General features: G+C 40.3%; 1 protein-coding gene across 1 annotated transcript in view; it reads right to left on the minus strand.

Moving 5' to 3' along the window:
* Positions 1–1,945: 1,945 nt before the first annotated feature.
* The window catches only part of pappa2 (pappalysin 2), a 65,775-nt gene continuing 52,492 nt past the window's right edge, over positions 1,946–15,228 (minus strand). Inside the window, exons 25-27 of the mRNA XM_029454132.1 lie at positions 14,999–15,070; positions 6,871–6,969; positions 1,946–3,535 (exon numbers count right to left, since the gene is read on the minus strand). Coding sequence (XP_029309992.1) covers positions 3,398–3,535; positions 6,871–6,969; positions 14,999–15,070 — 309 coding nt within the window. The 3' untranslated portion in view covers positions 1,946–3,397. The remainder of the gene's footprint in view (positions 3,536–6,870; positions 6,970–14,998; positions 15,071–15,228) is intronic.

The raw sequence follows: 15,228 nt of genomic DNA on the forward strand, positions 1-15,228 counted from the left end.
TAAAGGGTGTACTCACTTTTGAGATATACTGTACGTTTTTGCCATATGGATATGTGTGACAGGGCCTTCAGATGCAGACTTTGAATTGGAAAGTTTGGGCTGCGAGTGAGGACGTTTCACGAGTCCACGAGACCACAAGTGTAGACAAGAATGCAGATTGAGGAAGGCCTCAGTATGACAAGTCATGTCAAGTGTCTGTAGCAGTATGAACTGAAGTCACAGGTTGTTGCAAAAAGAGGTCTGATTGTATAGAAAATGCCCCGATTTCTCACTTGATTTATTACCTCAGTAAACAATTTCCTAACGAGTTTATGGTCAGTACCTAGTCTTACAGTCGATACAGAGTGATGCTCTTTCTAGATTATGGTCACATTTAGAGTAAAATGGATCAAAAAGCAGCGTATGCTTACCAGGGTGTTGTCCGGACTGGGAGTTGTCTGTGTGTTTGCCTGAACTGTAACCCTTTCACGGTGTATTTTCACTTAATGAAAGTTAATGTAACATTTTGGTCGCCTAAATATGTCTTGTTCAGCATTCGGTAACTTCTGGTTCCGGTTGGACGGTAGTCCACAAACCAATGGGTGACTGTACGGTGACCACGTTCACTTCTCATATACATCTATGGAGTGCATGGATGCATGTGTGCATGTGTTTGCACATTTGCACTTGTTTTGTAGTTTTGGTGAACTGACCCTTTAAATTTGTTTGGGAGAAGGTCACAGCTTTTATGTGTATTCATTTGTGAGTCTTGCAAGACATCATATCTGTGAAGCTATAATATTACAGTAATATTTTCCCCTTATACAGATCTGTAATCAGACAGCTTGGATGGAAACGGAGGATTCTGAATCCTCTTTTAATCGTCACATATTTACTTCAGCTCACCTAAAATGTTTTAAAGCTCACCCAAATGAAAAAATAATAATAATAATAATAATAATAAAGGGCATTCACGTCTCATGCTCCTTTTTGTGTGAAAAGGGGTTAACGCTAGTGATGGCGAGATGAAGCTTCATGAAGCATTGAAGCTTTCCATCCAATTGGTTCGCTCATGGGCCGAAGCTTCATGGTGCTTCATTTGCTCTACTGCGCCATAAAGTGGACAATAAATGTAAAACTGGCGAAGTGCAAGGCTGCAGTGGATTTAAAGTATTTTTGCCCTGAAAATTATTTGAAGCACACATATAAGACTGAATATAATGTTTTATTTAAAAATAAAGATTGATGTTATTACGTGTTATTGAGAAGAGAGTGCCTGGAAAAAAACTTAAATGATAGTGCAGTTTAAGATTGGACAGAGAGAAGGGGAATGACATTGCAGCAAATAGCAGCAGGTCTGTCGAACCACGGGCCAGGTAACATGGACCTGGTTAACATGACTAATATATTGACGACGCAACCAGCACAAAACACTATGGGTGTGTAGCGGCTTTACTCGGTGCAAAACTTCCTTCTCCATCATCATGCCATCTGAGTTCCTTTAATGGTAACTGTACTACCATGCAGGTGCACACAGCTCCACCTCACCTCTGGGATAAGCCCACCCAAACTTGAAAACCTAGCTACGCCCCTGGTGTAAACATTCCTGTTTGTACTATATATATGTTTTAGTATTTCACACACTGAAATTATTGCTCTGGCATACGACATTAGTATCTATTGAAGTCCTCAAAGTTTTGTTGAATTCCTGCAGAGCCGAAAGTTCCGGTTTTCTAAGCAATTCAGCAATCCATGACAGTAATGGTAACAAATAACACATTTAGTAGAGTAAATGTTGTTATTTCACATCTAAAGCTGTGTTAATCTTTGCATATGTCAGGAGACACAAATATAAAAGATAGTAAATGCTTTTAAACTGTTTTGCAACGGGCATGTTATGAAATCTGAAAACACTTTTGGAATAAAAAGGCATCAGGCCAAAAACAGACACAACTGTGTTTGTGTGTGTGTACTGTCGAGTCAGCCACGTTTTATTAGAACATTAGAACATGTAATTTGTACAGAAAGCCACAGAAGACACGGGAATGAACATAAACCAAATCAACACAGACATTATAAGGGTCGATATAAAGTTGCTATTTATTTCATATAGAGTATAAAGTACTGTAAAATATCACAAAGAACATGATTACACTTTTTAATAGATACAATATGGGGTTCTTCATCTGGCTAATGGATACCAGAACCTAACATGCAAGCAGGAGAGAATGTTGAAGTCTGTTTTGAGCTGAAGATATGCCCAGGCTTCCCAAAAGTCTTTTTTATCTTACATGTTTGACTTATCTTTTCCGTTTATCCACCACTTTGCCAACCTCAAGATTTTTATTGGTTTCAGTGGAATTCCATAATGTTTAGAACAATAATTGTGATATCATAGTGTTTACAGTCAATATCTGACTTTCCCATTCAGATGTGGATGTAATTGTTTATAATTCCAAATATTTGACATGATTTGTATGGCATGTATCTGTGACATAAATAGTGTTGACTTGTATGACTAATCAAGATCTGTTAGATATGTTAGGGGATCCAAATATATTAGTCTTTACATGTTAGTCTTTACAGATATGTATCCTTTTATGTTCCCAAAGGATCTGGTGGTGAAGACTGAAACTCATTTTGAGATTTGGGAGGATTTGGTTTGTTCTGCCATGAGGACAGAAGGGAAGTAGTGTAACAGCAACTCTTTTCCTTTCGCTCACTTGACTTTGATTTGACTAGTCCTCATTTGGTTTTTCAACAGCCATCAAACAAGTAAAAAAAATCTGAATTGTTTTCAGTATGATTTAAAAGACGGTGCTTTAATTCCATGGAATGCTGATGTTTTGTTCTCTAACGTTGATACAGTAAACACAGTTAGTAGCAGTAGCCCTCACTGTAAGGTCTGTGTACTGAAACAGTTTTCAGGCACAGCCAGTTCTTTTTGATTCTTTATCCCAACACTAATCAAGTCCAGAAAAGCACTTGAATCCATTTACAATAGTGATTTGATCCAATTATGGTGACTTGATTTGTACAGGAGTGGATAGACTGCTTTCTAACCCTATTTGAACTGGACCTCAGTGTTTTCTCAGTTAGGGTCTCATTTTGAAAATAAAATATAATTTAAAAATGTTAATAGAATAAAAAAACGTACACAGATCTCAGCAGTGAAGATGACCCTTAACTTAAAAGAAAACAATATATTCACGAGTGGATGTTTGGCAGGAAGGAATGACATTTTTAACAGCAACATCACTTATGAAAAAAAAAAAGGCCTTTGTATGAAGTCTGACTTCAGTTGCGTTCCTTGCATTACAAATGTTAAAAATGTAATATTTCTTGTTGGTTTGTTGTGTTTTATAGTATGTGGTTTGACTCCGTTTAACACAAGTTCCGCCTCTTTCATCCCTCCATCTTATAGCATTCCTCCTCCGACTCCGGCTCCACTTCCGCCTCCTTGTCCCGAGTGCTTGGCTTTGCTCTTATTCTCTTCGGCGTCCGGATCACGGCAAGTGCACTCATTCATATTGCAGTCCGCCCCAAACTGAATGACCTGTCGGTAAACAAGCACAACATTCAGCGCTTGGCTTCCCGGAGCCATCGTACATCTTTCAATCTGTGGCTGGATTCGAAAAGCAACACAAGATGTGACTTTTCAGGCCCATCTAGTGCAGATGTCTTTTTTTAATGGATGACTAAACCAAGAAAACACACATTCCATTTGGTTGGTTGCCTTGTATAACACTGCCTGAGATGCACTTCGATAGAATCTGATCAAATCATGTGGATATATAGGGATTATTCCAGTGTAAGTAGGTAAAAGAAGGATGAAAAGCAGCCGGGTCAAAGGAAATATTACATCAGGACTTTTAGTAAAAACATTCACTGAAAAATGCACTAGTTGAGGAGGCTTCCCAATAGGGTTGTTACAGTTCAACTGGAGCAAGCTGCAAGACTTTGAATGGCAAAAACTGACAATAAAAAATACATTTGCTTAAACTGGCCTCGCGTCTAGTGAACAACTTCACCCCCAGTCCTGCACTGTGTTTGTGCTGAAAGGTGAGTACCGCTTAGTAACCCGAGAGTGATCTTAGAAGACTTGTTGAATTTCCTCACAGTTTTCAAAGAGAACTCCAACGGCCCCTTGGAGGCCGATAAAGCGCATGATGTCAAATGGTTCAACGTGGCCTTTGAATGACGAGAAACCTTGAGGGTCTTTGGGGTTGGGGGGAGGAGGGAGGAGGGAGGAGGGAGGAACGCACCACCGTGGAGGTGAACGGATGAACACATGTTAAAAATCAACAACAAGATGCTGCCAGCTCTTGTCTAGGAAGCGAGCCATCACCACAGGTTGCAAAATAAACTCTGGTGCCCCGCGAAGCAGTCTGTTGCAAGAAATGTAAACATTCGCTCCTGGAGAGAAGGAGTGAGAGGAAGATTGAGAGAAAGAAAGGGAGAGGGGGAAAGGAGAGTGGGAGGCAGAGAAAGAAAATAAGGATGACTGCAAGCAAGGCGAGAAGGAGAGTGGGAGGTAGCAGCTTGTCGACCTTCGCTGCTGATTGCAGACGGGGTTGATGGAAGAGTAATAGTTTCACCAAGGGCTCTCAATGAGCTGTAGAAGGCCCAAGCTTCACTTAAAATGCCAGCAGTCCCATTTAACACAAATTGGAGCGGCCATTACATGTTTCCTTAACAGCTTCATCTTGATTCATTGATGCAGACGCAGAACAAGCCAAGCAATACTCCACCTTTTGATGCCTTCTAAAGAAAGAAAGAAAGAAAGAAAAGAAAGAAAGAAAGGGCTTGGTTTTGCCTCACCAACAGAAACAAAAGCCAAGTCTTCTGGCTGTTTGTTGCCTCCCTGCTGTTTACGGCAACATATTCATGAATAGAATTCATTTGACAAGAAATGGTTTTTAAATGATGGAGTCCTCTTCTTCCTTCTGTTCGCTCTTTGGCCCTTTTTGTTGGACTAAAACACAGACTCCAGTTAACAAATCAAAGGAAGATTTTGTGTTTCCATAGATGGTATGGCAGCTCAGATCTTTTCTCCCTTGTGGGCCAATGACTGAATCCCACCTGAATCATCTGACGTGTATCCCTACTCCCTTGTCATCGCTGCAACAGCTCGTGTAAATAAAAACCAATACTGCCTGAGCTCCATAAAATGGATGCAGCTGGCCCAGTGTGATTGGCACAGACACAATTGGATATGAATATTGAAATATTTGATGTAGTTCAGATGCGGGATGACTTATCCTGCCAGAGCAACCTGTGAAGTAGCCATATTACTTGCAGAATACAGTAACAATCAAACCCATCATCACCTGTTTGTGTATTGAAACTGTAGCAAATATTCCACCTCTCAAGGTTTTTTCTCGTGTGGCAGCAGATAATATGTGATGTGGGTCACACTGTGTTAAAACATTTCCTACACCTGCACAAGTCGAGCCGCATAGAAAACCCACCGCTCTTCCTCCCCTTCCCTGCTCTATCGCTATAGCCGCGGTGGCAGTCAGGTTGCTGACTCTCAAGGCGGTTTAGTTGACTTCCTCGGAACGACTCCTGCTTCTTGCCGAGTCACTGTTTTACAGTGGCCGACTAAACCGCAGACCGTCAGACACCTCGCTGCACCCCCCCCCCCCCCACCATACCTCCCTATTCCCCAGTGAAAGAGCAGTTAGTTAGTGGCAGTCTGGCAGTTCATTTATTATGATGGCAGCTACAGACTCGCTGAACTGTTTCTCCATTTAGGAAGGAGCTGCCAGTGAGTCATGGCGTGCTGCGGACATGAAGGAGACAGCCGAGCATCGGCCAACTGTAGGCCATAGGAATTAATAGGCAGGGCCCCCTGAATGAGTGTCATGAATATGTGGCTGTACAGTAGCCAAATAGGGTATAGTGAGGGCAGGGGGGGGTGAAGGGGGGCTACTTCCCAAATGTCCACATGGGAGAGAAGTTCTCATGAAAGCACAGGAAAATAGGGGGAAAAAAAGACGTGTTTATGTAGAAGCAGTTGAGGGAATGAGCGGCCTGGTTTCCACCACTGGCCCCGACCTGGGCTTGCTCATTATTAATCATACCATTCCTCTTAGCCACCCAATATATACAGCAATCATTTAGAGCAATTAGTGTAATGTGATGCATTTGCATTTGTAGCGAGCACGAACAGGCTCTCACCAGGGAGAGTGTGTTAGGATGGATAAACAGAGATATCCTAACATATTTGTCAAACTGATTAGGTCTGCATTAAATGTTGTTTATTTGAAAATGCACACTCACATCACACTGCAGAGCAGTACAAACAGGGTTAAGTGTGTTCTTACGTCCTGAACCCTGACTTCTGCAGTGGAGCAGTAGCTTAATATGAAAGGTGACAAAGTGTATAGCAGCATGGGGTGGTGAAAACCTGCTTATTTACCATTTGAGTGGAAAAGTTGTAAAGGGCACAAGTCTCCTCTGTTGTTTTAAGTACAGATGAGGGAGACTAAATAGGCGCAGTCGTTAACAGGAGAGAGGGGAAAGTAGCAGGGATCTGTGTTTGTTTGCTTAGTGGAAGTCTCCTGCGTAGTGGCACAGCGCTGGTGCCAAAAGAGACGGATTTCTACTACTGTAAACAGGAAGAATCTGGCTTTGAATCCAGCTTCGGCTTTTAAGCTCCATCTTGATTGCAAGATGCAAGCCAGTAGTGAGCCAAAACAACACTTTGCCACCTTTTAAATAAAGCGGACAGAAATTATAAGTTATATCTGTTTAAAGATTACCCCCAAATATATTTGTATTATTAAAACAAAAACAGACGCGTTAAAGTGATGAAAATCAATCTTTCTCTTCCTATGTAAACACGGCAGACGGGAGGTGTAGCACTGGAAATGTCTGTTTGTGTACCTTTCTGGTGGAGAGTGTGGACGGGCAGCAGTCTCCTCCATCATACTGGCAGTAGGCCCGGTTGTTGATTGTGTCACACCAGCCATCCCCTCCAAAAGGCTAGACACAAATAACAAGAAAGTGTTAATGTTCCAACCAAAATGATCATTTTTACCTCACACAGCATGGAAGTCCGAGAAGGCAAAAATAAATTGTTTAGAACAAATGTACATGAAACTGAAAATAAACGTGCAGCATAATCCAAATCCAGTCCAAGTTGTTCGTTCAGTCATACCAGAGAGTCAGTTGCGTGGTTATTAGCTGCTCTGACGAAGTTTACGCAACAGTCAATAAGAGAGGCCGATTTCTGTCTATTAAACAAGATGGAGGCAGGTCTTCAGGCCAGTGATTTATTTAGCAAAGAGTTTAAATGCACTTTATTGAAATGGATATATTAGCAGATGTCTAAGCCTAAACACTCAGTGGTAAACAAGTTCAACCAATATGAAGCAACAATGCTAATGCTGTACTGAGAACTACAGGCTAAGCTAACGAGTGGTTGCAGATGAGGTAAACCATCTGAGGTGCTAAATAGCTTAGGATGATTTTTTAGCTGATTTGGTTGAAAGTTTGAGTTGTTTGGCCTTAAATAGTTCAACGTGAAGTTCCGTTTAAACTCACATCATTCTCTGGATAAATCAGCCATTTATCCTTCACATTCGCTTTGTTATAAAAAATTGCATGCTGTTTGCATATCATGGGGGCGAACAGGAAGTTGGACAACACTACTGAGGCTACTTGAAGTGTTGGGCTAACTCAGTCTGATAAACCTGATGATGTATCCTCAGTCATCCTCCTTGAAAGTTATTAAAGCGTGATGTTTGCTAAGGTAGTCATTTGGATGGTGGCATTCCATTAGTTTAAATTATAACCTGCATTATAGCACAGGTGATTGAAACGTTATATTGAATATAATGATTCAAAAAACAAGACCTGTTGCACAAATAGAAATGGCTTACACTTTAGGAGACTTTTGAGGACATGGAGGTAAAATTGTTCCTTTCTGGGATTCCAGGATAAACAATGTGATAAAACAAATTAATTCAATGTAATTAAACACGAGTGGTTTACTTTGTCATTCAGCTGACCTATACTATATACTATAGACAGACATATGTTATTTGATGGCTGTTAATGTATGCTTTACCTGACAGAAACTGTTTTTTTGCAATGCTCTGGCCAGTGTGGGAGTCCTTCTGGAGAAACTCTGCAGTGGCACTTGAATTTGTGGAATTTAAGTTACATAGAATCTCAAACATGTCATGATGAAAAACTTTTTAATGTTTTAGGCAAAGCCTTGAGGGCTTCCCTGAAGTGCCAACAATATGAAAATAAATGCTGAGTGCCAAAAATACTTTTGGCTTTCTCCGACGAGCTGATGGAGTCATTTCAAAGACTAAGGGTTCTACCTAACCTGCGAAGGGGGAGAGAGCAGCTGCTGAGAAGATTTCTGCAGTTTTCTCTTCACTTCAAAGAACTCCCTACTTGACGAATCCCCTTGCCTTTCCCGACTAAACTGCCGTGGCATAAATAACTCTATTTAATCGTTCTGTTTCTGAGTAAATACTTTACCAGCAAATGCACCAGATGGCTCACCCAAATCACTACTAGTACGTAAATTACCTTAACAGTCTAGGGCAGTCATGCATAATGCAAACTTGCTTAGCCTGCTGTCAGTTTTATTTGAATCTTACATATTTCCATTCCTGAGCCTTAAAGATGCAATGTGCAGTGGCGGGCCGTCAGAGGCCAGCAAGGCCTTCTCTGCTGGCCTAAACATCATCAGAATATAAATTTAATTTTGATATATTTTCTCCACAAATATGTATTCAATTATTCCCCATAGTCTATTCTCTTCCTTTCATAGCTTTCCTCTTGGTTGCGCTGCTTCCAGCCTCAGATTGAGATTTGGAGGTCTGGCCTTTATGTTAGAGCTTTTATCCAATCATATTTCAGCCATAATGTGTTGCCAGGGTCCATGAAATCTGCCCTTAGGCCTTCAGAATCAACAGTGCGGGCGCCTGTCGCTTAAAGTGAACGGAGACAAAACTGTGGCGTTAACCAATCAGATTTCGAGTTGGGGACACTGGGGCCAGCTAGCAGGCGTACGATAACGTCAGCACGTGCACGTCTTTTGATTGGATACGCACTATTGAGAGGCAGAGCTATGCAGAGCTAGCAAACTGAACTTGAACAAGCTAATTTAGATTTCTACAAGCTGTTTTTTTTCAACCCACAATGGCTGAAGGAGGACAAGAGATCGATTTGGTCGCAGATATAATAACAATACCGTTTTCATGACAAACTTTTCAAGAAAAGCTAGACATCGTGAGAAGAGAACGGCCAACCCCGATGCTAGCGAGACTATCACAGGGTTTGTCCGCCACTTTCAAATCACTAACTACGAGCGGTACCCCCGGCTCACAGCCTCCGAGAGGCACTGCACTGCCTGCTATTTACAACTTATCGATTTGGTGTTTGGAGCCACACTGGGTTTGGAAACTTGAGTTGTCTAACCAAGGCAGCAACGAGACACCAAAGCACGGCTGGGCACTTACAAGCAACAGTGCTTTGAAAACCTTTGGGACACCCGAGTGGATCTACAGCTCAACGAACAAGAGCGCAGGGAAACGGAGCTCCACAACGAAAGGGTGAACAAAAATAGGGAAATGCGGATTTATTGCTTATAAATGCTTCGGAAATATTAATATAACTCTGTTGTACTTGACTATGTTAAGGTGATGCAACGCCCGGTTATACTGCGTTTCTGTCTAAATGTATAGTTTCTAGAGCCATGGCGTCATAATGATGGTATTAAGAGGTGGAATAATTCAGATAGGACTGTGTAGGACTGTTCATTACAATTTAATCATCAGTTGTAAAAAAACAACAACAACTACTTACTACGCAAAATGCAGCCAAACTGCTGAAACTCTAAGAGCCGGTCAAAAATACTCTCTACTATCTTATAATGTTAACGTGTAGCGTTGGACTATAGTTTAGTTATCTTTGTGTTTACTGTGGTACTAAGCGGGGGCTGTACGGTCCGTGTTCGCTTTGATAGTTTGTTTATTGGCTTTGGTCCTCGGTGGCTTAGATGAGGTAATGACTCGTGTTTTAGTTTTGTCCTCCTGTCGACGGGGGACTTCGCTGTTAAACTAAAACTCTGGCAATATCTTACACATTGCACCTTAAATGTGGACTTGATCTTCATTTCAAATATATGGCTTTTTTGTCTGAAGACCGATAAAATTAGCCCAAAACTTTTCCCACATGTGGTACATTTTGAGGTCACTGCTCATGTTGAGGTTAATTATTATATACATTCCCTTCCAGGCAGCTTATACCTTACTCTTAACAGAAATGCTAGGATCCATGAAGAGTATTAAGCCAGTTGGCTGCGCACCTCAGTCCCCCATGGATAATTAAAAGGTCAACTGTTTTGTGTATTACCATTATACAGTAACTCCCTTCAAATAAGTGTAAAAGAGACATCCAAAGCAGCAGCAGTCAACCCCACAGCTTGCTAACATAAATATTCCACATCTGAGCATTGGCATTTTCTAAGGGAGAATTTGCTGTCATCAGCACAAGCAAAGCTCTTCATCAGAACATTATAAAAGACAGATATGTCAAGCAGCAATTTATTTATTCATCACTTCTTACTTAAGTATCTGTATCATTCTTTTAATAGCAGACATTTTATCATCTCCCCCTCCTTAGCCTCTCTTGCCCAAAGCTCTCTGAAAAGTGTGAGGGGGGAGTGTGAGATTTGCTCTTTCCTCTTCTCTGGGTGTTTTTCCTTTTGATAGGAAAGACAGTTCGGGAAGTTCAAGGGAAGTCTGTCTGGATTGTAAAACACAGTCCACCGTAGTTTGCCTGGCATTATAGGATATAAGCCATATTACCTTGTGAATTATTGGCTATTGTTATATAGAAGTATATAAAAAAATACATTGTGAGAACAAGGTTGAAGCAGGAAAGTATTATGGTTAACATGTACTGCATACATGTGCAGTATAGAAAGTAGAGGTTACTCTAAAAAACGCATATTTGGCCTACTCTGTTTAGCTTGTTGCCACCATAAATTGGACCCAGAAAACATACTGAGAATGGTTTGATGCTCAGCTGAGGAAGAATTCACTCAAAGGTGAGTAATTTTAAATGTGTGCTGCACAGAAACAGCAGGACATTTGACTTAGTATACAGGGAGGAAACAACAGTCATATGAAGGAACATAGTTATTAAACTTGCGAGGTCATTTGCATTGGTAAGGGGCAACATCTAAAGATGTCATATGTGCTTGCAGTCACACATCTTAGTTGATAAATAATCCTTGACTCTTTCTGGGATAACAAGCTTTGTATTTGGAAAGCTAAGAAAGTCTCTCCCAAATGATTTGCTCTGTGGAGAAACCTGTAGTTTTTACTCCATTTTGGACTAATTTAATTCCACTTATTGTAAGTGTCTGAAGTAACAATATCGACTCTTCTGGCTACCTTTACTCTACTGAGACTCATTTGTTTTATTAGCTTTGGTGTTGTTTGTCTAATTTAACAAATGCAGCATGTATTTCAGAATAAATTAGAAGAAAAAGTATATGTATAAAAACGTTTGTTTTAGCAATAGTCTTGAAGTTTTGCAACTGTAACAACAACAGGTGTTGATAGATTGTTGAGTTAAATGTTGGTCCACAGTGTCTTCAATTCCTTTCACCCCTGATCTCCCATCTAAAGCAAACAGCAAACATTCAGCCTGTCCAAGTCAGTGGAGAACTGTATGTGGTAGATGGGTGGCAGAGGTTAGAATCAGAAAAGTTATATTTGTGCATATCCGGCCTCATGCAGAACTATTGTGATGTAAACACAACTATCCCTAATCCTTAATGTGAAACTTACTTACGTGGTTCAGACTGGAAAGCAACTATACAGCGTTTCATGATGTGATCAAGGGGATTAACACAGCATCCACCAACCAGATGGTCTAAATAGATTATGTCCTCTTTGCTGAAATGCCTCATATTAAGTGATGCATGAGTCAATGCGTTTAATTGGCTATCTGTTACACACTATTATCAAATTCTTTGTCCTTATTGGTCCAGCAAACATTAAATCATGCTGAGAACTTTCTAAGAAAGGCACTTCTAGTAAGACACAGCTGGTACTTTTTCACTGATGGCGCTTTTTTTTAAGGCTATAAAGTAGATGAGACCATTACAGAACAGTGTCGGCTGGCAGTTAAGAAAGAATGGCAGTTAAGAAAGAATGGGAAGAGAGGCAGAGTAAGACAAAGATTGGGAGAAATGTCATCTGGATGAGATCTGGCATAGTACATATGCAGCACATGTGGTCTGGTATAATTTACAGTGTTGTCATGGAGGAGTGGGTTATAAGCAACTGTTTTGCCTAGCAACATTCACGGGAAGGTGGAAGGGGAAAATGTAGTGCTGGCAGGTAGGGAGAATATTTAATACCGTGAGACATCAACAGTTTATGTGTTCCATCGGTAGTTCCAGCCTTTTCTGAACCCAACGGAGGAATGCCAAATAAAAAATATCTGGGTTTAGGATTTTAGTTGATTTACTGTTTCTGCATTAGTATTACTGAGCAGAGATGAACGTTAAATAACGCCAACTAACTTTTATTTATGATACAAACTACGGCACACGAAATATGATGAAATTGAACCAAAAAGGCTTAAATTGTGCTACAGCGGCCTCTAGAGGTTAATTATACTTCCCAACATGAAGGTGCTGGACGAACAAACAACATACTGACCATTTTGCTATTCCTACCAGTAATGTGATCAGAGTAATGGAGAGTTTTTCTTGAAGACGCTGAATGGGCCGTCGATTGGCTTGAAAGTGCTCAGGGACATTTGTGGCAATCTGTCAATTATGTTTGATATTATGCCTTCAAATGCGGTTGTGTTTACCTTGTTCACCAGAAGAGTCAGAATGAACTCTCCCCTCTTGTGGCCTTGGCATTTGCTGGATTACGTTACGAGCCCGCTATCTTGTTAAATTGTTAGCCGCGGCGGCTTCTAGGCGTAGACATGGCATCGTAGCAGTGTTCTTAAGACTTAACCACTTGAACAGCAAACATATTGTGTGCTCAACTTCCCATATCGTAACGACGAGCTCACAAGTTCCATTTGAAGGCAGCATTACTTGAGTACGAGTGGAAGATTTGGCCTGATAACGGCATAATGGCGGCAACTAAAACAATAGAATTTGTGACATTAAATAATTATATCTCAAGGTCCACTTACTATCTTTTTTCTAGAATTTTTTATATAAAGTTAGTCTTCATCAGTGAATGCATTTTGGCCAGTTATTGTGGAGATGGCTCACTTGCGATTGCAATGTTAAACCAAAACTAACGGAATTAAATGTATACAATGTAACAAAAACACAAAACATCTGATCTTCTTAAGGTGTTAAAAGGCCATAAACCCAGCCTTGGTCTTCCAATTATTCTCATGAAGCATGTTGTAAAGGGGACATTTTGAACCAACAGTGGTGCTTCGCCAGTGGTGAACAGATTCATTAGAGATCATCCTGCTGTAAATATATAATACCAAATGATCTAGCTGGTAATTGTAGATAAGATATTTTGTTTTGGACCAAGGCGTTGGATGGACCGACTGACATGCAGGACAAAAATGAAATGTCATAAAGGTAACTAAAACTAAAACTTGAGACTGGAGTGACAGATTTAGTTGTATATTAAGAAATGCATCAAATTTAGCAGACCTTTGGTTTTCTTCTGTATTTATTTGTTCTGTTTGTTTGCCCTTTGCTCGGGGGCTGAACTTCAATTTTAAACTTTTAAACAACACTTATCTTTTGTTTTGTATTGACATACTACCACTTTTTACATATGACATCAACGTCAAACATGTAGTCAAACAAGCGAACCACTTTAACGTTACTGCGAAAAGGATCTAGATGTTGTTTCCAATACAAATCTCATTCATTTTTCTTGAAAATACATGTCAATTCACAAGAAATGAGATTGTGTTACTTTGTTGATAAACAGGGAACTTTATCTGGATCCCTTTGTAAAACAGTAAGAGTTTCAGCACTCACTAGTGTAGACTGTTTTTGAACTAGGCAGACAGGTTTAAAAGCTTTGTGTCAGCATAAACAATTCATCTTAATCTAACAAAATGAAGTGATTAATACATTTGGCAGGCCTAACGACATTTGGCAATTCCAAGATCCTGTTAATGGTTCTTTGGACAGATTTGAAAAGGATTCTTGTAAAGTTTTAAGTGTGAGAATATACATTTCTGCCTTGGATTTGTCATCATGAAAAGTGAAGCACATTACACACTGACTCTGGTATCTTGAGAGTAGTGATGACAATAGGGATACAGCATGTTTTGCTTCATGTTTAATATTATTGGAAAAGTCTGGCTAGGGTAGTAAATTGAATGCGGTTATTCCCAGAAATGGTGTAATTGTTTTAAGGATTAAGTATTCCCTATCTCGACATTAATTAAATATACTTGATAATAACGGGACGTAAGCCAAATTGAGATCTTCCTGACCTTGAGGCTTTGAAAGCACAAATAAGCACATAGTAGACGTGGTATGTAAGAACCGAATTACACAACCATCTAATGTTTTATGAACAGAGGCGCCAGTTGGTTAGGCAGGGGTATCAAACACTATCTTCCCCAAGCCCCTTGGTGCTCCGTTACATTAAGTGATACTTGTGTGCTGTCAGCTTGAATGGACACCAAAGGACAACTGTGTATCATGGAAACCACCACATTTATGGTACAAAAGGTACTAGCAGCTATAACCACTTTGCAGACTTTCCCTTCTTTGAACTTGTTTCCCTTCTCACCACACTAAAAACATCAAATATGTGAAATTAAGTGAATATGGGAAAGAAATCTGAAGTCAGGTATTCTCAGCTGCAGCAAATCATTTTCTAGCCCTTGGCCAGATACAGTATCAGTCGAGACTAAAATAGTTATTTCACTGATTAACAGTTTTGAAGACATCGAAAAGACTGATATCTGGATGGAAAGTATTCGCACATACTCGTATTTGATGCTTGGCTGTTTGGACTCTTACCTCACACGATTGGATGCAATGGATGTGTTGAGGGTCAGGGTACCACTTCATCATCCCTGTGCAGACTATGCTCTGGAAAACAAAGCACGTAACAACGATTGAGCAACGCAGTCACAGGACATGGATAACCACTGTGTTTGCCATAGAAAACAATATCACAATCTGCATTTTTGTAGGAGTTTGCAAGCTTGAGACTCCAAAGTAGTACTAGGTCAAGTAGATCTTTTGAT

This window comes from Cottoperca gobio, chromosome 17 (assembly GCF_900634415.1).
Source record: "Cottoperca gobio chromosome 17, fCotGob3.1, whole genome shotgun sequence".
Taxonomy (NCBI): domain Eukaryota; kingdom Metazoa; phylum Chordata; class Actinopteri; order Perciformes; family Bovichtidae; genus Cottoperca; species Cottoperca gobio.